Genomic DNA, 27,294 nt, shown 5'->3' with positions numbered 1-27,294 from the left:
GAGAGAGAGAGAGAGAGAGAGAGAGAGAGAGAGAGAGAGAGAGCAACAGAGGGAGGAATGAAGGAGGGAGAGAGAACTAATATGTTCTGCCTGAGATAGACATCTGCCATCCAGATGTGAACTTCATGGAATGAAATGAAAAGTAAAAAGGATGAGAGAGAGAGAGAGTGGGGTGGGGGGGTGTTGGCCATGATGTTGAAGAACTGGAGTTCAGTCTTTCTCTCTCTCTCTCTCTCTCTCTCTCTCGCCTTCCCTTCTTCCACCCACCTCCCAAGGGTTCATAGATCTACTTGAATGTGATGAATAAGGAAGACCACCTGTCTAAACATGGAGATGGTGATGACAAGGGAGAATGTACAGTATGTACCATGGGGATAGATGTGATGGTGATGAAGAGGGAGAATGTACAGTATGTACCATGGGGATAGATGTGATGGTGATGAAGAGGGAGAATGTACAGTATGTACCATGGGGATAGATGTGATGTGATGAAGAGGGAGAATGTACAGTATGTACCATGGGGATAGACATGATGGTGATGAAGAGGGAGAATGTACAGTATGTACCATGGGGATAGATGTGATGGTGATGAAGAGGGGGAATGTACAGTATGTACCATGGGGATAGATGTGATGGTGATGAAGAGGGAGAATGTACAGTATGTACCATGGGGATAGATGTGATGGTGATGAAGAGGGAGAATGTACAGTATGTACCATGGGGATAGATGTGATGGTGATGAAGAGGGAGAATGTACAGTATGTACCATGGGGATAGATGTGATGGTGATGAAGAGGGAGAATGTACAGTATGTACCATGGGGATAGATGTGATGGTGATGACGAGGGAGAATGTATGTACCATGGGGATAGACATGATGGTGATGATGAGGGGGAATGTACAGTATGTACCATGGGGATAGACATGATGGTGATGAAGAGGGAGAATGTACAGTATGTACCATGGGGATAGACATGATGGTGATGAAGAGGGAGAATGTACAGTATGTACCATGGGGATAGACATGATGGTGATGAAGAGGGAGAATGTACAGTATGTACCATGGGGATAGACATGATGGTGATGAAGAGGGAGAATGTACAGTATGTACCATGGGGATAGATGTGATGGTGATGAAGAGGGAGAATGTACAGTATGTACCATGGGGATAGATGTGATGGTGATGAAGAGGGAGAATGTACAGTATGTACCATGGGGATAGATGTGATGGTGATGAAGAGGGGGAATGTACAGTATGTACCATGGGGATAGATGTGATGGTGATGAAGAGGGAGAATGTACAGTATGTACCATGGGGATAGATGTGATGGTGATGACGAGGGAGAATGTACAGTATGTACCATGGGGATAGATGTGATGGTGATGAAGAGGGAGAATGTACAGTATGTACCATGGGGATCGATGTGATGGTGATGAAGAGGGAGAATGTACAGTATGTACCATGGGGATAGACATGATGGTGATGGTGAGGGAGAATGTACAGTATGTACCATGGGGATAGACGTGATGGTGATGAAGAGGGGGAATGTATGTACCATGGGGATAGACGTGATGGTGATGAAGAGGGGGAATGTATGTACCATGGGGATAGATGTGATGGTGATGAAGAAGGGGTATGTATGTACCATGGGGATAGATGTGATGGTGATGAAGAGGGGGAATGTATGTACAATGGGGATAGATGTCATACACTGTAGAAGAACAGGGCTATCGATACTGTAATCATCAAGGTCGACCACAATTTTCACTCTGTCCTGCCCAGTCTCCACACATACCCATGTGTCTGCATTCTGCTGTCTAGCTGTTGACGTATCTTACAGTGGGTGAGCCCTGTGTTTAACATGCTCTACATGGGTGGTTCAGGGCTCTTAGCCTTGTAAACCCAGGATGAAAGCTGCAGCCAAATTAATCAAATAAAGCCTAACAGGGAAAAGAAGTGGCCTGTAACACAGCATTAGATTGTAATTGCACTTTTCAATGATAAAAAACAATCTCTGTTTTGGTGGTCCTGGCTATCGTGCAATTTATAAAACAAATCGGTCAGTGTGTGTGTGTATGTGCAGGGCAGCAGCCCATACAAGGCTCTGGCATGCATTGAGACAAAGGTTAATAACTTTATTTATAAAACATTTTTGATTTCCACATGTTTCTCATAGTTGGCTGAAACGACCCAATAAATAACTTGTACTCATAATGAGAGATTTAGTTCAACCTGTATGCAGAGAAAATAAAACATCCTGGATTACCCTCTAACCCCATACACTATCCCTATTCATATCTCTACATGTACACACACACACACACACACACACACACACACACACACACACACACACACACACACACACACACACACACACACACACACACACACACACACACACACACACACACACACACACACACACACACACACACACACACACACACGCGCACACACACAGCCAGGAAGGTGTGTGTGTTACCTGTAACTATTAAAGGTTATATGTGGTAACGTTCTTGGTTATAGGGTGTTATTAGTTTTATTCACGTTGGCCTCGTAATGGGGTGTTGTTTTTGCTCCGGCTGTATAAAAGGGCTGTAAAACAACACCTTTCCATCCCCTTTTTGAGTGATTAACCAGGGAAGAGAACAGACCTCCACAAAGCAGAGTTGAATGCGTTAGATGAATGGTGGCTAGGAAATACTAGGGACTTTTTCATAGCCACCGTGCTTCTACATCTGCATTGCTTGCTGATTGGGGTTTAAGGCTGGGTTTCTGTATAGCACTTTGTGACATCTGCTGATGTAAAAAGGGCTTTATAAATACATTTGATTGTTAAAAAGCCCATGTTCAGTTGTTATTAACTTTTGTAGTTGTCTAATTACAAGTCATTCACTCATTGACTCAGTTTGGCTTAAAGCCATATTCCATTATTAACCTTGTATTTTTGCAATTTCATTGACTTGATCTCACTTCAACGTGGCAGGATCTTTTCATCAGTATGAAATACCAGAGAAAGTCACAATCAGATACAAATAAAACGTATGGAGTCTGTGATACATTATATAAATGACAGCCCACTTCATAAACGATTGAATATGAGTCTTGAGTCATCTGTACAGGCTCAATACAGGCCTCTGAGCCTTAGTCCTGCCCTGCTTTACTCAAGCACAGCAAAAACTCAGCTAAGTAGACCACTGTCAGTCAGCAACCAGACAGAGCTGGGATGCACTTCACACACTAGGAAATACAAGAAAAGGGGGAAACCAGAGAGAGAGAAAAGCCTGACTCTTTCACAAAACACAAAACATGAGCCGAGTTGAAAGACATAAGAGCCTGAATGGATTTGTATTGAATGACCATATGGAGACCAGACTTGTAGCAGGGTTATAATCACATGAGTCAAATTACAATGTGGTGCAAGTGGTTTCATTTCAGGGTTGTGTGTGTGTGTGTGTGTGAGTGTGTAAGATTCCTAGTCATGACTTTTGATTGACAGATGGATTGGCGGTGCGTGGGGCAGTTCTGCGTGACTTATAATGTAGCAACACTTCCTATAATGTAGCAACCATTAAAATGCAGCAACCCTTCTTATAATGTAGCAACACTTCTTATAATGTAGCAACACTTCTTATAATGTAGTAACACTTCTCATAATGTAACAACACTTCTTATAATGTAACAACACTTCTTATAATGTAACAACCCTTCTTATAATGTAGCAACCCTTATAATGTAGCAACACTTCTTATAATGTAGCAACCCTTCTTATACTGTAGCAACCCTTCTTATAATGTAGCAACACTTCTTATAATGTAGCAACCCTTCTTATAATGTAGCAACCCTTCTTATAATGTAGTAACACTTCTTATAATGGAGCAACCCTTCTTATAATGTAGCAACCCTTCTTATAATGTAGCAACACTTCTTATAATGTAGTAACACTTCTTATAATGTAGCAACCCTTCTTATAATGTAGCAACCCTTCTTATAATGTAGCAACCCTTCTTATAATGTAGTAACACTTCTTATAATGGAGCAACACTTCTTATAATGTAGCAACCCTTCTTATAATGTAGCAACACTTCTTACAATGTAGCAACACTTCTAATAATGTAGCAACACTTCTTATAATGTAGCAACCCTTCTTATGATGTAGCAACACTTCTTATAATGTAGCAACCCTTCTTATAATGTAGCAACACTTCTTATAATGTAGCAACACTTCTTATAATGTAGCAACACTTCTTATAATGTAGCAACCCTTCTTATAATGTAGCAACCCTTCTTACAATGTAGCAACCCTTCAAAGAATGTAGCAACCCTTCTTATAATGTAGCAACACTTCTTATAATGTAGCAACACTTCTTATAATGTAGCAACCCTTCTTATAATGTAGCAACCCTTCTTATACTGTAGCAACCCTTCTTATAATGTAGCAACCCTTCTTACAATGTAGCAACACTTCCTATAATGTAGCAACACTTCTTATACTGTAGCAACCCTTCTTATTATGTAGCAACCCTTCTTATTATGTAGCAACCCTTCTTATAATGTAGCAACCCTTCTTATAATGTAGCAACCCTTCTTACAATGTAGCAACACTTCCTATAATGTAACAACACTTCTTATACTTCTTATAATGTAGCAACACTTCTTATAATGTAGCAACACTTCTTATAATGTAGCAACACTTCTTATAATGTAGCAACCCTTCTTATAATGTAGCAACCCTTCTTATGATGTAGCAACACTTCTTATACTGTAGCAACCCTTCTTATAATGTAGCAACCCTTCTTATAATGGAGCAACACTTCTTATAATGTAGCAACACTTCTTAAAATGTAGCAACCCTTCTTATAATGTAGCAACCCTTCTTATGATGTAGCAACACTTCTTATACTGTAGCAACCCTTCTTATAATGTAGCAACCCTTCTTATAATGGAGCAACACTTCTTATAATGTAGCAACACTTCTTAAAATGTAGCAACACTTCTTATAATCTGAGGCCCATCTGTCAACTCTCATGTTTTAAATATCTGCCCTTTATGACAACTTTGTGTTTGTTGAAATGTGCTGCAAAGTTGCTTTATGGTCTAAGTTACACACATGCTGTACATACAGGTCCATTAAATTACCACGCTGTACATACAGGTCCAGTTTATTACCACACTGTACATACTGGTCCAGTATATTACCACGCTGTACATACAGGTCCAGTATACTACCACGCTGTACATACAGGTTCAGTATATTACCACGCTGTACATACAGGTTCAGTATATTACCACACTGTACATACAGGTCCAGTATATTACCACGCTGTACATACAGGTCCAGTATATTACCACGCTGTACATACAGGTCCAGTTTATTACCACGCTGTACATACAGGTCCAGTATATTACCACGCTGTACATACAGGTCCAGTTTATTACCACGCTGTACATACAGGTTCAGTATATTACCACGCTATACATACAGGTCCAGTTTATTACCACACTATACATACAGGTTCAGTATATTACCACACTGTACATACAGGTTCAGTATATTACCACACTGTACATACAGGTCCAGTATATTACCACGCTGTACATGCAGGTCCAGTTTATTACCACGCTGTACATACAGGTCCAGTATATTACCACGCTGTACATACAGGTCAAGTATATTACCACACTGTACATACAGGTCCAGTTTATTACCACGCTATACATACAGGTTCAGTATATTACCACACTGTACATACAGGTCCAGTTTATTACCACGCTATACATACAGGTTCAGTATATTACCACGCTGTACATACAGGTTCAGTATATTACCACACTGTACACACAGGTCCAGTATATTACCACGCTGTACACACAGGTCCAGTTTATTACCACGCTGTACACACAGGTCCAGTATATTACCACGCTGTACATCCAGGTCCAGTTTATTACCACGCTGTACATACAGGTCCAGTTTATTACCACGCTGTACATACAGGTTCAGTATATTACCACGCTATACATACAGGTCCAGTTTATTACCACACTATACATACAGGTTCAGTATATTACCACACTGTACATACAGGTCCAGTATATTACCACGCTGTACATACAGGTTCAGTATATTACCACGCTGTACATACAGGTCAAGTATATTACCACACTGTACATACAGGTCCAGTTTATTACCACGCTGTATATGCAGGTCCAGTTTATTACCACACTATACATACAGGTTCAGTATATTACCACACTGTACATACAGGTTCAGTATATTACCACACTGTACATACAGGTCCAGTATATTACCACGCTGTACATGCAGGTCCAGTTTATTACCACGCTGTACACACAGGTCCAGTATATTACCACACTGTACATACAGGTCCAGTATATTACCACGCTGTACATGCAGGTCCAGTTTATTACCACGCTGTATATGCAGGTCCAGTTTATTACCACGCTGTACATACAGGTCCATTATATTACCACTGTGAAGGGACTGTGAAGCAACAGAAACATAGGCACAGACACATGTATACACACACATGATAACATACGCACTATACACATGGATTTAGTACTGTAGATATGTGGTAGTGGTGGAACAGGGGTCTTAGGGTACACAGTGTGTTGTGAAATCTCTGAATGTATTGTAATGTTTTTAAAATTGTATAAACTGCCTTAATTTTGCTGGACCCCAGGAAGAGTAATGGGGATCCATAATAAATACAAATTGTCACGCCTGCCCCCGATCTCCCTCCCTGGCACTCGAAGGCGCCAGGCTCCCCAGCATTACGCACTCCTGCCACCATCATTACCCACACCTGCCTTCCCCCCGTCACTCGCATCAGCGATTATTGGACTCACCTGGACTCAATCACCTCTGTCATTACCTCCCCTATATCTGTCTGGTTCCCCGCTCGGTTCCCTACTTCAACATGAATTGTCGTTGTTTACCCGTGTGCTGACGCTGTTCCTGTTTTATTACGTGTCTGTACCTGAGTAAATGTTGACTCCCCGTACCTGCTTCTCATCTCCAGCGTCGGCCCTTACAGAATACTGAAGCCATCATACAAAGCATCGGGGAGTGCTGGCGTTCCGGTTGGTGGTGACGTCGGGTCCGGGGCCCGCCACCGATGGAACCGGGGGTGCCTAAGCCAGCTCTTCAGGCTGTCACGCCCTAGCTGGCTCGAGAGGTTCTTCCCCCGGTTGGCTCAGAAGGTGCCCATCCCACGTCGGGCCTCAGCTGGATCATCAGGTTTTTACGCCCAGTTGGCTTGCCAGGCTGCTATGCCTCCCCAGCATTACGGGGGGATTGCAGGAGTGCCGTCTATCACGCCCTAGCCGGATCGTCGGGCTCTTATGCCTCAGCCGCCTCGCCAGGCTCCCAGTCCAGCGCCCGTGCCTTGGCCGGCCCGTCAGGCTCGCCCGGGGGAGTACTGTCACGCCTGCTCCTGCTCCCCCTCCCTGGCGCTCGAAGGCGCCATGCTCCCCAGCATTACGCACTCCTGCCACCATCATTACACACACCTGCCTTCCCCCCCATCACGCGCATCAGCGATTATTGAACTCACCTGGACTCAATCACCTCTATCATTACCTGTCTGGTTACCCACTCTGTTCTCTACTTCAGCATTAATCGTCGTTGTTTACCCGTGTGCTGACGCTGTTCCTGTTTTGTTACGTGTCTGTTCCTGAATAAATGTTGACTCCCCGTACCTGCTTCTCATCTCCAGCGTCGGTCATTACACAAATACAAATTCCAGCAATGCATCCTGTATTCCAAAAATGATGCTACTAATTAGGCCTACTGTAGCTAATGATGCTAGGCCTACTGTAGCTAATGATGCTAGGCCTACTGTAGCTAATGATGCTAGGCCTACTGTAGCTAATGATGCTAGGCCTACTGTAGCTAATGATGCTCGGCCTACTGTAGCTAATGATGCTAGGCCTACTGTAGCTAATGATGCTAGGCCTACTGTAGCTAATGATGCTCGGCCTACTGTAGCTAATGATGCTAGGCCTACTGTAGCTAATGATGCTAGGCCTACTGTAGCTAATGATGCTCGGCCTACTGTAGCTAATGATGCTAGGCCTACTGTAGCTAATGATGCTAGGCCTACTGTAGCTAAATGAGTGGTGTGACAGCTGTGAAACCAGGCGAACTATCAGTGAATAAAATATGAACATTGGAAAGGAGAGAGAGAGAGAATCTCTTCATGCACGTTTACTAGACCAAATAATAATTCCACCAGGGTGGTCCGGCAGTGCGGTATGTGGGATCGTCAATACGACCCCGGAAAACATCCTAGCAATCCCCCCGCTCCCATCTGTGTAACTGGCTGGACCCACAAGGCTGGGGAAGGGGGGAAGGAGGAGAGGGTGGGAGTAACAAGTCCTCCTCTAAAATAACAAAGCTACCATTGACACTGTCATTCCCTCCCCCACTGGTCTGGCTGACTCGCCCTTTCTCCCCCTACCTCTCCCCCTCTCTGGGTTGAGGAAATGTGGTTCAGGTATTGAGGCATGTTGGCTTCAGGTCTAAGTTTCCCTGTGCTGTAAATGCTAGTCTTAGGTCAGTCTAGTCTTAGGTCAGGTTAGGACTTGGGGAGTGAAGCTGATTCTAGATCTGTAGCACTGTGTTGCCCTGTCTGAACGCACCCTCCACTGTAGCGTCTACAATTAAGACACTGTAAAAGCACTCCTTCTCCTTCTCTCTCTCCCTCCCTCAGTCCTGCTTTGGGTCTCCAGCACCTGTCAGCTCTGGTTTTATGAGCACTGGAGGCAGAGCTGGACACAGAGCAGGGAGAGGAGAAAGAGAGAGGTAGTGATGGCAGGGGTATATTTATGATTTTATGGGCTGTAGGACGGCACACAGCACAGCGCAGTCTGTCCAGCCCCCAAACGCTCCGGAACATACTGTGAGAAACTCTTTATTTAGATTTTCATCCTCCCCTCTCTCTCTCTCTCTCTCTCTCCCTCCCTCGTTCTAACCCATAACCCTAGGCATAGGAGACCACCACTAGCCTGCTTCAATCTCGGTAACACTTTATTTGGATAGTCCATCTGTAGATGCTCTACAAACTATCAGTTACATTTCAACTATCTATCTATCTACTAACCCTAAGCCTAGCTCTAACCTTAACCCTTATCCTAACCCTAAACTTAATCCTTATTCTAAACCTAACCTTAGCAAGCAGTTGCTTATCAATGGATAGTTTGTTGATAGTATGACAATCTCTAGAGCATCTACAGAGGGACTATCTGAACTATCCAAATAAAGTGTGGACTCAATCTCATACTTCAACAGGTTCCACCCAGACAGATCACAACAACCCTAAGTGTCTGAGAACCTAATGAATTGTTCTGTACTATTCCAGATCTGGAGCGAGAGTCCTTCAGGCCACGAAGGAAGAAAAGACAACTGGAGATCCAGCAGCTTTTTCTAATTAAAAGCCTGGCTATGCTGCCCTAGCCAAAAGCCACAAATAACAACCCTCCAGCAGCAGAGAATTAGGAACCATTTTGTGTTTGCTATATAAAAAAAAAGGAACAGGAGAGGAGGAGGATGCAGCCTACACCAGGGACCACCAACACAGTGAGCTAGCTAGCGCTGGGCTGGATGAACAGCATATTCACTACACAGCCGGCTGGGTGGCATGGACCTATAATACAGATATGAACTACAGCAGAGGGCAGACTGGCAGAGGGGAGAGGGAGAGGGAGAGGGAGAGGGAGAGGGAGAGAGAGAGAGAGAGTGGGGGCTGAGCAAAGACAAGGAGGTGAGAGTTTGGATAGAAAGATAAGCAAGAGAGAAGAGAGAAGAAGGAAGTGAGGAGCAGTAGGAAAGAGAAGCAGAGACACAACACACACATACACACTAGTCCACCCTGCCTCGTACACCAAGGTGGCACAAGGAGAGCAGCATAGTTGTGTGTGTGTGTTTCTAACATCAAGGTCAACAGTTTTTTCCATCAAAAGAGGCTGATCCGAACCAAATACCCCTCCATCTACAAATCACACAAGACCTGGGTAGTATCTGGGTAGTATCTGGGTAGAATCAAACCCCATAGTACGTGGTCCGATATGCAGAGCTACTTTTCTTTCCGACAGTTCTGTCAATCTGTCTTTCCTCTAAGAAGTAAATGGCTGGTGCTGTTTGTTGACCTGGAAACTGGGGTTTGTGACTGATGTGTGGTAGAGATGGGTATGTGCGCGCACACACATGTAACCGATGTGAAATGGCTAGCTAGTTAGCGGTGGTGCGCGCTAATAGCGTTTCAATCGGTGACGTCACTCGCTTTGAGTTACACACACTGTCACACACACACACACACACACACACTGTATACACACACATAGATTGATGTGTTGGATCGGTTAAGGGGTGAGTGAGGGTGAAGTCATGACATCTGGCTGTCTTCTGTGACATCACGTAGCGAGGCTAAACATAGCAGAGCAAATAGGGCTATTTGGACTTTAATTTTTTCCTGCTTTTGTTGTGGTCCTATTTCTAGCTATGAGATAATTGGAAACATTCGGTGCAACACATCTCTAAAAGTAATAGAAGAGAATCTGGGACCATATTCGTAAAATGTCTCTGAGTGCTGATGTAGGATCAGTTTTGCCGTTGCAACACACATTTTATATCATAATGAATAAGATTATATGGACAAGGGGGACCTGATCCTAGATCAGCACTTCTATTCTGAGATACTTTTTGAATACAGGTCCTGGGTAAGAACATTGCGGTCAAAGTTATTTCAACAGAATAGGATGGAAGGATTTTACTTGACAGTCCCTATTTACACTTATGTGGTAAGAATGGAATTTTTGCACTTACTTCAAAGAGTTCTAAACTACCTGGTACTTAACGGCACATAGGAGTGGTTGTTTCAGCAAAACACAAAGATCCAAATGTAATTATAGGTAATTATGATGTAATTTCTCAATAACCGGGTAAATACCTGACTGTAAAATCAAAGCCACTCTTTGTCACCACCATCACCATTGTTAAACTCTCTTTCTCTCGGTTACTCTTCAGATGTTCCCTTTTTCAAACACATCTCCCTGTCCTCTACTAAACTCCTTTCTGGCACCATCATCTGTGTCCTTGTTCTCCTGAAACTCTGAAGCTCCACACAAACACTTGTGCCCGTGCACCCATGTGCACACACACTTTCTCTCTCTCTCTCTCCATCTATCCCTTCCTCCCTTCATCTCTCTGGTTCTCTGTGGATGCATGGCTGAAGTGTGAGCTCATAGGCCTTCTGGGTGGCACTCCTGCTATATGTCACTGTCATCTGCTGCCACGAGGGGGGTCCCCTTTTCCAAATACACACTCCTTCATATCGCCCGCCATGCGCACACAGGGGCCTTTAAAACACAGTGCAGAGTTGAGTTTTAATGGGGCGCAAGGGACGTGCACACACACACACACAGAGGCAGGGGAACGGGGGAAGGAGAAAAAGGTATAATTGATTAAAAGCCCAATATGATGGTGTGTGCCAGGAAAAGCAAACAGCTCAATGAGATGACCAATGATGGAAAGTGGAGAGGTTTTGTGTGTTCCGATGCTCAGCAATCCAATAACACTAGGATTTATAACAGGAGATCAAATGCTCCGAAACACATGCCCATCCATCCACAAATGTATGTATTAATAGTATCCCCATGCTGTATCCACTGATGGTTTCAACTGAAGTGAGTAATATGAGTGTGTTAAAGCTGTGTAGTAATGCTGACATGGGTCTTTCTGCAACGGAGAGGCAGGCATATGGTAAACACTACAGCCCAAGTCCAAGACAAAACGAACTATGCAGCACACAGAATCTATAGACACAGACAAATATAGGCTACATTGAAGTAAACAATTGCACATTACACTCAATATAGCAATGTGATGTTTAATGTAGGCTGGATCTCTCTAGATGCGTCTGATTAATCGTGTAACAACATTACAGAACAAGCAGATGTTTCATAACTTATTTAGCGTGCCGGATTTGGAACTGTAGGCCTTTATAATACGAAGGCGTTCGTTTTGACAGTGGAATGCCTTCTTTCTAACACATGTAGGGGTGCAGGCCACGCACAGATTCACACACACACACGCATACAGAGAAACTCGAGCGAGAGATGAAGAATGGGCAGATGTGTGTGTGCACTGTGAGATCTTGCATATATATTACAGCTTTAAAAAAAAAAAAAATTGCTGTGGAAATCAATCACACGTTGACACGAATAATAAAATAAAATAAACTCAATGTCGTCACATTTAAACGGTTTCCACTCGCGTGCCCAAGCAGGTGAAGCTCGTATTTTCTGCCACGCAGGCATGGCCAAATATAGCAGAAAGTAAGCTACTGAATGAAACATTTTCAAATGGTAATTTGTAAAATTAAAACGCCAGTCAATCAAACCAAATATTGTCAATTTAAACAAAAATAAGACCAGCACCTTTCAAAATAAAAGGCTATTGAAAACTTGTGTTTTTATGTTTCAGGGCTCCACATAGTTTGCGCTCCAAATATTTGGTGTGTTATTGATTGTAGTGTAGGAAAACACACTTCGCCTTAAAGATAGATAAGGCAAAATATAACATTTTCAAAGTATAGAGATTAAATTTGCCACTGGCAAGATTGGCGTATATGCTAGATTAGGCTAATTCTGAGAGGTTCTGCGTCAGTGAATCAAGACGAGTTGCATAATAAATCTGACATGTTCAATTACAAAATGTTTTTTGCCATGATTTGATTTTTTAAATTCAGTTGTTTTCAACATTGCAATTAATGATAAGTTGCCAAATGTCGTTATAAATCAAATGAAAACATATCATTATAAAGTGCTTATTTACACAAAATATAGGCCTCAAACATTTATATTGCAAAACATTTTTGGGGTTGGCCACTAACATTGTTAGAAATTTTGACTCAATTGACACCTTCAAAACATATATATTTTTTCATTTGAAGCATTTATTAAATTGAATAGATACAAATCTATGAAAGTTGGTTTTCCCTGATGAATCCACGTCAATACAGAAAACACTATTGATTAAGCTATTTGTCACCAAGTTGCTGCAAGAGTTCATTTGCTATACGGCTGGAGTTGGGGAGAGAGCGCAGTTTGTGGTACTCGGGATGAAAGCTCCAGAGATGCGGAGCGCCCATCGAATGGAGCGAGGCCGGGGACAGGAATGAAGATCCGGGGACCAATGCTTGGGCCACTGTGGAGGCTGAGTGGTGCGTCGTTTCGAAATTCTCAAAGCTAAGAGACGGAGGTGTAAGAAACGTCTTTTGGACAATGTTCGAATTCCTTGATAAAAGTGAGGAGAGCGCGGGCAAGATGCTGCTCACTGGTGGGATGCTTTGGTTAGAAACAGAATGATGTTCGATGCCCAAGTGATGGTACAATTCCAAACCGGGTACCTGAAAATGACACGGCCCTATTCCGTTCGCCCCGTAGAAGGAAAATCCAGGGAGCACGCTGCTGCGCGCGAGGGGGCACCGGGTGTCCATCATCCCAAATCGGTAATTCTGCCGTTTGAAACGTTTCCTCCGCCGTAGGAAGCTCCCGTTCTCGAACATATGAGACGACATAGGGTCTAACGTCCAGTAGTTCCCCTTCCCGGGGTTACCGGGCTCCCTGGGCATTTTGACGAAGCAGTCGTTGAGGGACAAGTTGTGACGGATGGAGTTCTGCCACGCGGGGAACTTCTCCCGGTAATACGTGAAGCGCTGGCTGATGAAGTCACATATCTCCGAGAGAGTCAGTCTTTTCTTCGGGCTCTGGAGGATTGCCATGGTGATAAGAGCGATGTAGGAGTACGGAGGTTTCACTGAGGCAGCGATTCTCTCTGTGCACTTTGGCGTAAAGTCACCCTCATCCTCCGTATCCTTCGCTGGCTGTTTTGGAGACAGGGACGCAGCGCGTTGCTGCTCCAAATCGGCCCCGTCTTCTTTGGTCAAAGATACATACCCCTGGTTCCGTGTAGCTTTGTTCCCTTTTCCCTCCACGTCGATATCTGCCCTCTCCATGAGCTCGAGCTCTCCTTCCAGGGTCATAATCCTCTCGCGGGTCCGGTGCCACCTGCATGCGCCAACAGGCGAGATGAGAAGCTTCGGGTCGGACACCAGCCAGAGCCGACACACGCGACGGGCCTGCCTCCTGCCTTTTCGCTTTTCATTAACAAAAAAAAACAAAAAAAAACAGCTGCACCAAAATACTTTTCACCCCCCTCCTCCTGCTGCTCTTTCTCTTCAGTCCTGAAAATAATTACGACAAAGACTTACTAAAGTAAACATCCATCACAAGCAGTCACAACAATCATTAGGCCTACAAACGTGTTTTTGATCTTGGGGAGAACTAACGTATGGAATAAAGCAGAGGCCATTAGACAACTTTATGTCCAACACACAATGGCACATTAGGACATAGGCTACACTTAGTCTGAGGCTTGTTGTCATCCACTCAATAAAAATGCACTTTGTTGTACTCAAATCAGAAGCCTGATTGTAAATCATTTGATGGGGGAACTATTGTCAGTTTTCTTCGATGCATTTAACAGATAACAGGACTCTAGAATATATCCCGTTTTCCCATTTGTAAAACCATTATTGAATACCTACAGCCCTTTATTTTAATAGAATCTGTCTCCCACAACAAATGCCAATCCTACCCAGTTCTCGATCCATAGCATCCTTTTATGATGGCTTTTATTTCACTCGAGAGTCAAATATGGTTCAAAATGTATTGTTTTCTAAAAAGGAAAAATGAATGAAGCTGGAGAGCTAGGACAAAATTACTTCGGTGCCAGTGCTGCGCTTTTACGTGTGGTCTCTTTGCAGTAATGCATAAACATTGTAAGGGCGTTAAAGACACTAGCTAACTCGATATCGTATAATCAATTAAAATGCATCATGTATTAGCCATTCTTTCCATTTTGTTTATGGCCAGCTATAACGAATAATATATTATTTAACTAAATGTTATGATTAGGATAGGCTACTTATCTACTATACATGTGAAAGACAAGCTAGCAGTCGCCAGATTTTAATTTAAAACTGGTCTACACTAAATACTTAATGAGAATTCCAATATTTCCAGCAGATCCCCAAATCAGCAGATAACGCAAGTGGGTGGCCAAGCACATGGCAAATACTGTGTGGTTATTATTTCTGAATGGATTATGTACTTATCTGATTTGAAAAAAAGACCTCGGCAAAAGAAAAGAGCCGTTTCACTACAGGCACAAAATAATGCACAGGCCAGGTCACGTATTCAATCCTGCTGCAGCAGTTTCTGATATTAAACTTGCCTCTTTCTTATTTTGATACATTTTAAAGTCCCACTAATTGCATTTAATTTAAGCATAGAAACATCCCTGAAGTAATTCTCACAAATCAGTTTGAATATGGTTCCGCATCAATTCATATTCCTCATTCTAGACCAAGTCGTAGGCACACACATTCAGAGGGTTGAGAGATAAAATGAAAACAAACCGGAAAAGATATGTTAACAAGAATTTTATGCACACCAAACCCAAAAGTGCACACCAAACACACACGTTTATTTTGTTTACAGGAAACAGTCAAGATAAGGAATTGCTTCATCTCTAATCCAGCCAGTTAATGCTAAGGGCTGTCCAGAAACAACCAAATAGAAAAACAAATTTAAAAAACAAATCAACTAAACAAGAACAAAAGATAATATATCACTCAACTTAATTGAACTTAATGTAACATACAAACTGGATAGCACCAAGGTCAGGCCTGGTAAACAAGGGGAGTAAACAGTCCTAAATGGCTACCTACTCCCAGTAAAGCAGGGCACTGTCTTTGGCCAGAGCCATGGGTCCTTTGGCCAGAGCCATGGGTCCTTTGGCCAGAGCCATGGGTCCTTTGGCCAGAGCCATGGGTCCTTAGTCCCTATAGTGCACTACCTTTGGCCAGAGACTCCCAATTTCCTGTATAGTGCACTACTTTTGTCAGAGTCGTTTCAGACACAGACAGTCTATTGTCAACAGACGCAGCCTCCAAGCAGGAGACTGTTCTTCTATTGAACTCTTTCTTCCTGAAGTGACTAGCACACGCTACAGTGCTAAAAGCAGCCAGACCCGTCAGACTGACTCACCACGGCTCAGCCAACACCGTGACCCGCCATGACAGTATGTGATGTAATAAATGATCAAATAACTCCAAGAGTCAAAGTCAGGAGGTGTGGCCAATTACCATGTACCTGGAGGGGGACTGTCTGTGGTATCAGTGTCTAGGACCTCATGCCAAGGCCTAAGTGTGTTCCCTTCCCCTACAAGGCAGAGTGCTTGCGGTGGGACGTAGCCAGCCGTGATGAGTTTCCACATTTGAAGCAGCGCGAGTTGGAGTTGCCCTCCTTCCTAGGGATGTGCCAACACTGCAGACAGCGCACCTTGTACTTCTTATACCTGAGGAGTAAGTAGACATGGAGGAGAATAACAGGGGATATACATTTGAAGTCGGAAGTTTACATACACCTAAGCCAAATACATTTAAACTCAGTTTCACAATTACTGACATTTAATCCTAGTAAAAATTCCCTGTCTTAGGTCAGTTAGGATCACCACTTTATTTTAAGAATGTGAAATGTCAGAATAATAGTAGAGAGAATGATTTATTTCAGCTTCTATTTCTTTCATCACATTCCCAGTGGGTCAGAAGTTTACATACACTCAATTCGTATTTGCGAGCATTGCGTTTCAATTGTTTAACTTGTGTCAAACATTTCGGGTAGCCTTCCACAAGCTTCCCACAATAAGTTGGGTGAATGTTGGCCCATTCCTCCTGACAGAGCTGGTGTAACCGAGTCAGATTGGTATGCCTCCTTGCTCACACACACTTTTTCAGTTCTGCCCACACATTTTCTATAGGATTGAGGTCAGGGCTCTGTGATGGCCACTCCAATACCTTGACTTTGTTGTCCTTAAGCCATTTTGCCACAACTTTGGAAGTATGCTTGGGGTCATTGTCCATTTGGAAGACCCATTTGCGACCAAGCTTTAACTTACGACTGATGTCTTGAGATGTTGCTTCAATATATCCACATAATTTCCCTTCCTCATGATGACATCTATTTTGTGAAGTGCACCAGTCCCTCCTGCAGCAAAGCACCCCCACAACATGATGCTGCCACCCCCATGCTTCACGGATGGGATGGTGTTCTTCAGCCTCCCCCTTTATCCTCCAAACATAACGATGGTCATTATGACCAAACAGTTCTATTTTTGTTTCATCAGACCAGAGGACATTTCTCCAAAAAGTACAATCTTTGTCCCCATGTGCAGTTGCAAACTGTAGTCTGGATTTTTTTATGGCAGTTTTGGAGCAGTGGCTCTTCCTTGCTGAGCGGCCTTTCAGGTTATGTCGATATAGGATTCGTTTTACTGTGGATATAGATACTTTTGTACCGGTTTCCTCCAGCATCTTCACAAGGTCCTTTGCTGTTGTTCTGGGATTGATTTGCAGTTCTCGCACCAAAGTACGTTAATCTCTAGGAGACAGAACGCGTCTCCTTCCTGAGCGGTATGACGGCTGTGTGGTCCCATGGTGTTTATACTTGTGTACTATCGTTTGTACAGATGAATGTTGTACCTTCAGATGAATGTTGTACCTTCCGGAAGTATCTATAGATACTTCCGGGTTGGAGCGAGCGGTCGCATTTGCGCTTTGGTCCGCAGGTAGTATAACTTTTCATTACATTTCATTACATTCAATTATAGTACAACGGTTTGATTTGTCTAATCTTAGCAATTTCTTCTTAGCTAGCTACATAGCCGTCTTTGTATCAAAAATAATTGCGTAATTATCGTATTACGTCGTCCTAACGCAGTCTACACTGCTATCTGCCCAGCAGCTAGCCAGCTAGCAAACGTCCACCGTCTACCGAATAGCAGCACTGTAGCAACTATTACACTCAACTGAACGACTTGATTAGTGTAGTGTTAGCTAGCTACATAGTTGTCTTTGCTGTCTTCGTATCCAAGATAATTGTGTAGTTTAGAGTGTGTAGTTTTAGAGTGATTATCTTAATTTACCGAGGTTAGCTAGCCAGCTATTTGTCGTCCTTAACATAGGAGACACTGCTAGCTAGCCAACAGCTAGCCAACGTCTACCGAATAGAACTTCCGCACTCAACAACCCGGTCGCATTCCGCTTCGCTCCACAGGTAGTATCACATTTTCATTTCATTTCATTACAGTACAACGGTTGGATTTGTTTGATCGTAGCTAGCTACACAGCTAGCTACATAGCCGTCTTTGTATCAAAGATAATTGTGTAGTCTAGAGCGATTTTCTAGGTTAGCTAGCCAGCTACTGTCGTTCTTTTAACGCAACTTAACGTAATCAACACTGCTAGCTAGCCAGCTAGCCCCCGAATAGCAGCACTGTAGAAACTATTACACTCAACGGAACGACTTGATTAGTGTAGTGTCAACAACGCAGCCACTGCCAGCTAGCCTACAAAGTCAACAACGCAGCCACTGCCAGCTAGCCTACTTCAGCAGTACTGTATCATCTTAATCATCTTAATCATTCTTAATCATTCTAGTCAATAAGATTCTTGCTACGTAAGCTTAACTTTCTGAACATTCGAGACGCGTAGTCCACTTGTCATTCCAATCTCCTTTGCATTAGCTTAGTCTCTTCTGTAGCCTGTCAACTATGTGTCTGTCTATCCCTGTTCTCTCCTCTCTGCACAGACCATACAAACGCTCCACACCGCGTGGCCGCGGCCACCCTAATCTGGTGGTCCCAGCACGCACGACCCACGTGGAGTTCCAGGTCTCCGGTAGCCTCTGGAACTGCCGATCTGCGGCCAACAAGGCAGAGTTCATCTCAGCCTATGCCTCCCTCCAGTCCCTCGACTTCTTGGCACTGACGGAAACATGGATCACCACAGATAACACTGCTACTCCTACTGCTCTCTCTTCGTCCGCCCACGTGTTCTCGCACACCCCGAGAGCTTCTGGTCAGCGGGGTGGTGGCACCGGGATCCTCATCTCTCCCAAGTGGTCATTCTCTCTTTCTCCCCTTACCCATCTGTCTATCGCCTCCTTTGAATTCCATGCTGTCACAGTTACCAGCCCTTTCAAGCTTAACATCCTTATCATTTATCGCCCTCCAGGTTCCCTCGGAGAGTTCATCAATGAGCTTGATGCCTTGATAAGCTCCTTTCCTGAGGACGGCTCACCTCTCACAGTTCTGGGCGACTTTAACCTCCCCACGTCTACCTTTGACTCATTCCTCTCTGCCTCTTTCTTTCCACTCCTCTCCTCTTTTGACCTCACCCTCTCACCTTCCCCCCCTACTCACAAGGCAGGCAATACGCTCGACCTCATCTTTACTAGATGCTGTTCTTCCACTAACCTCATTGCAACTCCCCTCCAAGTCTCCGACCACTACCTTGTATCCTTTTCCCTCTCGCTCTCATCCAACACTTCCCACACTGCCCCTACTCGGATGGTATCGCGCCGTCCCAACCTTCGCTCTCTCTCCCCCGCTACCCTCTCCTCTTCCATCCTATCATCTCTTCCCTCTGCTCAAACCTTCTCCAACCTATCTCCTGATTCTGCCTCCTCAACCCTCCTCTCCTCCCTTTCTGCATCCTTTGATTCTCTATGTCCCCTATCCTCCAGGCCGGCTCGGTCCTCCCCTCCCGCTCCGTGGCTCGACGACTCATTGCGAGCTCACAGAACAGGGCTCCGGGCAGCCGAGCGGAAATGGAGGAAAACTCGCCTCCCTGCGGACTTGGCATCCTTTCACTCCCTCCTCTCTACATTTTCCTCTTCTGTCTCTGCTGCTAAAGCCACTTTCTACCACTCTAAATTCCAAGCATCTGCCTCTAACCCTAGGAAGCTCTTTGCCACCTTCTCCTCCCTCCTGAATCCTCCTCCCCCTCCCCCCCCCTCCTCCCTCTCTGCAGATGACTTCGTCAACCATTTTGAAAAGAAGGTCGACGACATCCGATCCTCGTTTGCTAAGTCAAACGACACCGCTGGTTCTGCTCACACTGCCCTACCCTGTGCTCTGACCTCTTTCTCCCCTCTCTCTCCAGATGAAATCTCGCGTCTTGTGACGGCCGGCCGCCCAACAACCTGCCCGCTTGACCCTATCCCCTCCTCTCTTCTCCAGACCATTTCCGGAGACCTTCTCCCTTACCTCACCTCGCTCATCAACTCATCCCTGACCGCTGGCTACGTCCCTTCCGTCTTCAAGAGAGCGAGAGTTGCACCCCTTCTGAAAAAACCTACACTCGATCCCTCCGATGTCAACAACTACAGACCAGTATCCCTTCTTTCTTTTCTCTCCAAAACTCTTGAACGTGCCGTCCTTGGCCAGCTCTCCCGCTATCTCTCTCAGAATGACCTTCTTGATCCAAATCAGTCAGGTTTCAAGACTAGTCATTCAACTGAGACTGCTCTTCTCTGTATCACGGAGGCGCTCCGCACTGCTAAAGCTAACTCTCTCTCCTCTGCTCTCATCCTTCTAGACCTATCGGCTGCCTTCGATACTGTGAACCATCAGATCCTCCTCTCCACCCTCTCCGAGTTGGGCATCTCCGGCGCGGCCCACGCTTGGATTGCGTCCTACCTGACAGGTCGCTCCTACCAGGTGGCGTGGCGAGAATCTGTCTCCTCACCACGTGCTCTCACCACTGGTGTCCCCCAGGGCTCTGTTCTAGGCCCTCTCCTATTCTCGCTATACACCAAGTCACTTGGCTCTGTCATAACCTCACATGGTCTCTCCTATCATTGCTATGCAGACGACACACAACTAATCTTCTCCTTTCCCCCTTCTGATGACCAGGTGGCGAATCGCATCTCTGCATGTCTGGCAGACATATCAGTGTGGATGACGGATCACCACCTCAAGCTGAACCTCGGCAAGACGGAGCTGCTCTTCCTCCCGGGGAAGGACTGCCCGTTCCATGATCTCGCCATCACGGTTGACAACTCCATTGTGTCCTCCTCCCAGAGCGCTAAGAACCTTGGCGTGATCCTGGACAACACCCTGTCGTTCTCAACTAACATCAAGGCGGTGGCCCGTTCCTGTAGGTTCATGCTCTACAACATCCGCAGAGTACGACCCTGCCTCACACAGGAAGCGGCGCAGGTCCTAATCCAGGCACTTGTCATCTCCCGTCTGGATTACTGCAACTCGCTGTTGGCTGGGCTCCCTGCCTGTGCCATTAAACCCCTACAACTCATCCAGAACGCCGCAGCCCGTCTGGTGTTCAACCTTCCCTAGTTCTCTCACGTCACCCCGCTCCTCCGCTCTCTCCACTGGCTTCCAGTTGAAGCTCGCATCCGCTACAAGACCATGGTGCTTGCCTACGGAGCTGTGAGGGGAACGGCACCTCAGTACCTCCAGGCTCTGATCAGGCCCTACACCCAAACAAGGGCACTGCGTTCATCCACCTCTGGCCTGCTCGCCTCCCTACCACTGAGGAAGTACAGTTCCCGCTCAGCCCAGTCAAAACTGTTCGCTGCTCTGGCCCCCCAATGGTGGAACAAACTCCCTCACGACGCCAGGACAGCGGAGTCAATCACCACCTTCCGGAGACACCTGAAACCCCACCTCTTTAAGGAATACCTAGGATAGGATAAAGTAATCCTTCTCACCCCCCCCCCCCCCCCCCCTTAAAAGATTTAGATGCACTATTGTAAAGTGGCTGTTCCACTGGATGTCATAAGGTGTAATTTGTAAGTCGCTCTGGATAAGAGCGTCTGCTAAATGACTTAAATGTAAATGTAAATGTTTGGAAATTGCTCTCAAGGATGAACCAGACTTGGAGCTCGACAATTTTTTTCTGAGGTCTTGGCTGATTTCTTTTGATTTTCCCATGATGTCAAGCAAAGAGGCACTGAGTTTGAAGGTAGGCCTTGAAATACATCCACAGGTACACCTCCAATTGACTCAAATGATGTCAATGAGCCTATCAGAAGCTTCTAAAGCCATGACATAATTTTCTGGAATTTTCCAATCTTTTAAAAGGCACAGTCAACTAAGTGTTTGTAAACTTCTGACCCACTGGAATTGTGATACAGTGAAATAATCTGTCTGTAAACAATTGTTGAAAAAATTACTTGTGTCATGCACAAAGTAGATGTCCTAACCGACTTGCCAAACTATAGTTTGTTAACAAGACATTTGTGGAGTGGTTGAAAAACGAGTTTTAATGACCCCAACCTAAGTGTATGTAAACTTCCGACTTCAACTGTAGGTCACACTGATTGATGGCCTTACGTGTCCTTCAAGTCCTAATTCTGCTCACATATAGGGTTATGCGATATTGTGGTCATCAAACCATCTACGTCACTGTCACCATTTACTATAACCACAGGGTCAGAGTTCATGGCCACGTGACCTGACCAGGAGAAACTCTGGGCCGTGACGATGTGCTTGATAATGCACTGTATTTAATGCGACTCACCTTATTCCACAGGCGTTACACAGCGGGGTGCCGTCCTCAGCATCTCGCCACAGAGGAGTCTTCGAGGTGCAGCACGAGGCACAGATCTTATTCTCTGATGGGGAGAAAGGAGTGGCTATCAGTACAAACAAATAGGCCTTGTGCCATAATCCTGCTAAATATGTTGTAGAATAATGAAATGACGTGTTTCAATGACTCAGTATGCGGCTTCTCTTTCATTCTGTTTTCTTTCTAGGTGCACGGTGAGTGGGAGTGCCAAAGCACAACCTGATCCTGCAACCCTGCCCTCAACACTGTACCCTACGTTACTCATTAAAGTCTTAGGATGTTTACACAGCAGTTTCCCAAAATACCTCCATTAAAACTCCCGCTCATCAAATGTATTCCACCTGTCTATGGTTCTAGTTAAAGTGTTTGGATTTGTGTTGTAATGGTACCCCCTCCTGGATTACTGGAGTAGAAATAGTTCTACACAGAACATCCAGTCGCAGCAAATAACCTCTCATGAACCCTTTTTTCTCAGAGTGTAGTGTTCTGCCTATTTCTACAGCGCTGGTATTGTTTTGTGCAGTAGTGGCGCCCCCTCCTGGTGAAAGGTGGTAGAGATTGGTAGTCACTGGAGGAGGGGTCGCTCTCTTCAGAGCTGCTGGTCCTCATGGAACTCTGGGATGAACGGGACCTGCCTGCTCTCAGTGACCTCCTGGTCAGACCACTAGAGAGCTCTTCACTCGGACACCTTTATAAAGCAGTTTGTTTGTAGAGAACATATTTTACAACAATATACTGCATAGGGAAATTTGTGACATACAAATTGAATTTCATATAATACTTTTTATTACCTAAGGCAGCTCTAAAACAATATAATAGGTGTATTTGAGTTATGGGGAGAAAGAGCAAAGCATACTCTGACATCACCCATACCTGTACTTCTTGGAGGTGATGAGAAGGCGACACTGCTCTCTGCTGTCGTCCAGCTCCGTCTGCATCCGGAACGTCACTCCCTGGAAGTCTGGGTCTCCAACATCCACACTCCGGCTGGGATGGAGCTGCTTCCTGGGGGCCTTGGTGGACCTGCACATGGGGTTAGATGGAGAGGGACACTTCGGGGCTGCGGGGATAGTGGCCATGTCATCCTCCATGTCCATACACCTTTGGGTGAGGTCCATTGGAGAGTCTGTAATAACACTGGTATCTTGTACTGTGTCTGTGTTCTCTTCCATGGAGTTTTCGTGGAGCTCTGCTTTGACGCCTGGAAAACGGGCATCTTGTACTGACTTTGCGTTCACAATCACAGACCCTGCTTCACTGTTCAATATGAGCAACATAGTATTATGAGGGGAGTTCGGGGCTGGTGGCATGTCTTCCTTGGGGTCAAAGGTGAAACATATGTTTGAGTTGAAGTCCAGGGTCATGTTAAGGTTCAGCTGTTCTGGGCCTGGATGTATGCATGTCATGGTGTCTATGGAGGGAGGTGACAGACTTGCCGCATCCTTAATTGTAGCTACCTTGTGGACAAGCTGTTGCCCAAACAGGTTTATATATGACACAGACGGATGTTTAACTGACAGCCCGTCTTTTGCCTCAGGACGGGCCTCCTTCACTGTGTTGTCTTCTTGGACTAAGGCACAGGGGACCTTTCTGCTTTCTTCACTCACAGACAATCCATCACCGTTAAGACAAAACGTGACTCCTGTTTCTTTGTTCGTCGCAACTTCAGAGTCTGAAGCTCCCACACCAGGTTTAGTTTTGTAGCTGCCATTGACACCCGGTGATGTCTGAGAACTGGTACGTGGACTTGTGGGTGAGCAATAACCACCTCCACCCAACTCACCCATCTCTCCCCTGGACCTGACATGAGGATGGGGAGAATCCACTCTGGTACTGACTAGAGTGGGGCAGACAGGGACAGTGTTCTTACTGCACCCCACACCTTCAGGAGGATGATCGTCAGAGTCTATAGGAACCAACAGAGCACTAGCTGAGGTTCCCTCCTCTTGGTCGTCTGACTGGAGGAGTCTCTCACACTGCATGTTGATCAGGCTCATCAACTCCCACGGACTGCTGCTACTATGACGACTGGGCAGGACTGAGTTTGTATGTCTCCTACATTGTTCTAAGTCATCTTTTGGCTGGTTATGAAGGCTCGTGAGAGAGGAATTGTGCTGAGGAGGATAAGGTCTATGATCAGACACTTGATCCTTTTTAGACCTTTCATTTGATACAGGTGAAGTCTTAGGCTTTGAGTCTATGGAGCGGTTGTGGACAGGGGTGGGAGTTGCTAGCTTGGTGGTTTCTTGGATGAGGTAGAGGATGGTGGACTGTGTCACCTGAAGAAGAATAAAAGAAAGAAGACTCAACCACACACTGAGATAATATTGACCCACCTCACGCACAGCACACACACCTGCAGGCCCTCCTGGGTGTCCGGATCTTCCATGGTCCCTTGGTTGCCTGGTCTGTAGGTGGCTCCTGTGCTCATGTCGTTGTGCCCATCTTGTGGAAAGGAAACAATTGAAAAGTGTTTACTATACTATTAAATGACAATATAGGTTTGAATGTAAATACAGTATGTTTTATTGTTAAAGTTATCAGCTGAATACAGTACCAGTCAAAGTACCCAGAGTTACCGCTGCTGCAGAGGATAAGTTCATTAGTTAACTGCACCTCAGATTGCAGCCCAAATAAATGCTTCACAGCGTTCAAGTAACAGACACATCTCAACATCAACTGTTCAGAGGAGACTGCGTGAATCAGGTCTTCGTGGTCGATTTCCTGCCAAGAAACCACTACTAAAGGACACCAATAAGAAGAAGAGACTTGCTTGGGCCAAGAAACACGAGCAATGGACATTAGACCAGTGGAAATCTGTCCTTTGGTCTGATGGAACCAAAAAACTCAAATTTGGACTCAACTGCCGTGTCTTTGTGAGACGCAGAGTAGGTGAATGGATGATCTCCGCTTGTGTGGTTCCCACCGTGAAGCATAGGGGGTCTATCGTTTGTTTAACAGAACAATGACCCAAAACCCACCACCAGGGTGTTTAAGGGCTATTTGACCAAGAAGGAGAGTGATGGAGTGCTGCATCACCCGACCTCAACCAAATTGAGACGGTTTGGGATGAGTCGGACCGCAGAGTGAAGGAAAAGCAGCCAACAAGTGCTCAGCAAATATGGTTACTCCTTCAAGACTGTTGGAAAAGCATTCCAGGTGAAGCTGGTTGAGAGAATGCCAAGAGTGTGCAAAGCTGTCATCAAGGGAAAGAGTGGCTATTTGAAGAATCTCAAATATAAAATATATTTTGATTTGTGTAACACTTTTTGGGTTACTACATGATTCCATGTGTCATTTCATAGTTGATGTCTTCACTTTATTCTACAATGTAGAAAATAGTAAAACATAAAGAATAACACCTGAATGAGTAAATGTTTAAAACTTTTGACCGGAGAGAGAGATATACACACATACATACATACACACTTCCTAAATAAAAATAAATACTTACCAATTACAATCAATTATTACACATGATAGTTGATTTCATTATACTATAATAATTCAAGATTGTAAAGTAGCCTATTAGTAGCCTACTACTGTCAAATTAGTAGCCTACTACAGTCTGAATTAGCTGTCAAAATCAAATTAGCTTCGTGAGCAGAGCTAGAATTAATGGCCCAACAAACCTTTGAAAGTCTTTAGCAAATAATGAGTAAGCCTACAATGACATTCTATACACACTTACTTGGTCAAATTGTATTAATTTCTCCTCAAAACGTAACCATCTGCATTCTACTATTTGATAGACGTTCTGAATGAGGATGACACGTCTTGCTCGAGCTCACTGCTCAGTCTGAGGGCACGCTGAGGCCGTGCGTTTGAATAAGAACTTTTCTGCCACACAATATCTCCACATCCTACCTTAGAAAATATCAAGTATTTAAATAAAAAAATCGAATTATATGAGATCCCTTTGATCGATCGGATTAAATAGTTATTGAAACTATCGAGTTCAATCGCTTGATTGTGTAATGCCCTGATCACGTTGGTGATCACGGTACAGTCTCTTACCAAGGCGATCAGGGCCAACATGCAGACTCACCCTTGGTTTTCTCACTGAATCTGTCTTGAGAGAGATGACAATAGTTATCTCCCCCAATTTGATCACTAGCTTCAGGAAATTGATAGTCACGTTGCCGCAATGCACTTGTTGTTAGGCCTACAGGATGCCACAGATGTCTGTGATCGAAGTTGATTGGCCTGCATAAACACATAAAAGTGTGGGTTGAGTGACTTGCGTTCTGGATTTTCCCGAATTGTCGGCCTTGTGGCGCCTCGGTTTCTTCTGTATATATAAAACGTTTTTATATACAGGTAGATAGGCTACTAATGCTTTGTAAGAATAGTCATCCATTACAAAACACGTGAAGTGAGGTTCTTGGTACAAATTGTAGGCCTACTGTTGAGTTTGACTTACGATGTTTTATCTTGAACCATTTAAAATGATCTCCCTCACAAAACAAATACAATGTATCAGTATTTAGCAGTGACACATTGGCTGTTTAGACAGGCAGCTCAATTCTGATGATTCTTCACTAATTGGTGTTTTGACCCATCAGATCAGCTAGGGGAAAGATCTGTGATGGGTCAAAAGACCAATATCTGAATCGGGCTGCCTAAACGCAGCCATTTTAGCAGTGGTATTCAAAGTCAGTCCTCAAACCGCCAGTGGTGGTTTTCTTGACCCTTGTATGATATTGCTAATTGGTCGATTATGCAATTGGTTTCCATTTCCTGGGTTTTGAGGATTTAAACTGCTCTCAAGGA

The 27,294-nt window shown here is 44.6% G+C and overlaps 2 protein-coding genes across 4 annotated transcripts; both read right to left on the bottom strand.

Moving 5' to 3' along the window:
- Positions 1-11,897: 11,897 nt before the first annotated feature.
- On the bottom strand, positions 11,898-14,326 carry LOC139567811 (forkhead box protein D2-like). Its single transcript, XM_071389347.1, has one exon. It carries the CDS (start codon positions 14,068-14,070, stop codon positions 13,066-13,068), a length of 1,005 nt encoding a protein of 334 aa, XP_071245448.1. The 5' UTR covers positions 14,071-14,326; the 3' UTR covers positions 11,898-13,065.
- Positions 14,327-15,516: 1,190 nt separating this feature from the next.
- Positions 15,517-27,189, bottom strand: zglp1 (zinc finger GATA like protein 1). 3 transcript variants are annotated; one of them, XM_071389344.1, is made up of 6 exons: positions 26,945-27,189; positions 24,878-24,966; positions 23,395-24,800; positions 23,091-23,209; positions 22,474-22,567; positions 15,517-16,448 (listed from the first exon to the last, which is right to left on the bottom strand). In XM_071389344.1, exons 2-6 carry the CDS (start codon positions 24,950-24,952, stop codon positions 16,313-16,315), a joined length of 1,830 nt encoding a protein of 609 aa, XP_071245445.1. In that variant the 5' UTR covers positions 24,953-24,966; positions 26,945-27,189; the 3' UTR covers positions 15,517-16,312. The 3 variants fall into 3 exon arrangements, with proteins under 3 accessions (XP_071245445.1, XP_071245443.1, XP_071245444.1); XM_071389342.1 differs by lacking the exon at positions 26,945-27,189 and adding an exon at positions 26,570-26,841; XM_071389343.1 differs by lacking the exon at positions 26,945-27,189 and adding an exon at positions 26,213-26,347.
- Between the last annotated feature and the right edge of the window lie 105 nt (positions 27,190-27,294).

This window comes from Salvelinus alpinus, chromosome 2 (genome assembly GCF_045679555.1).
Source record: "Salvelinus alpinus chromosome 2, SLU_Salpinus.1, whole genome shotgun sequence".
NCBI lineage: Eukaryota > Metazoa > Chordata > Actinopteri > Salmoniformes > Salmonidae > Salvelinus > Salvelinus alpinus.
The sequence above is the reverse complement of the archived record's forward strand: the minus strand, read 5'-3'. Positions and strand labels throughout refer to the sequence as shown.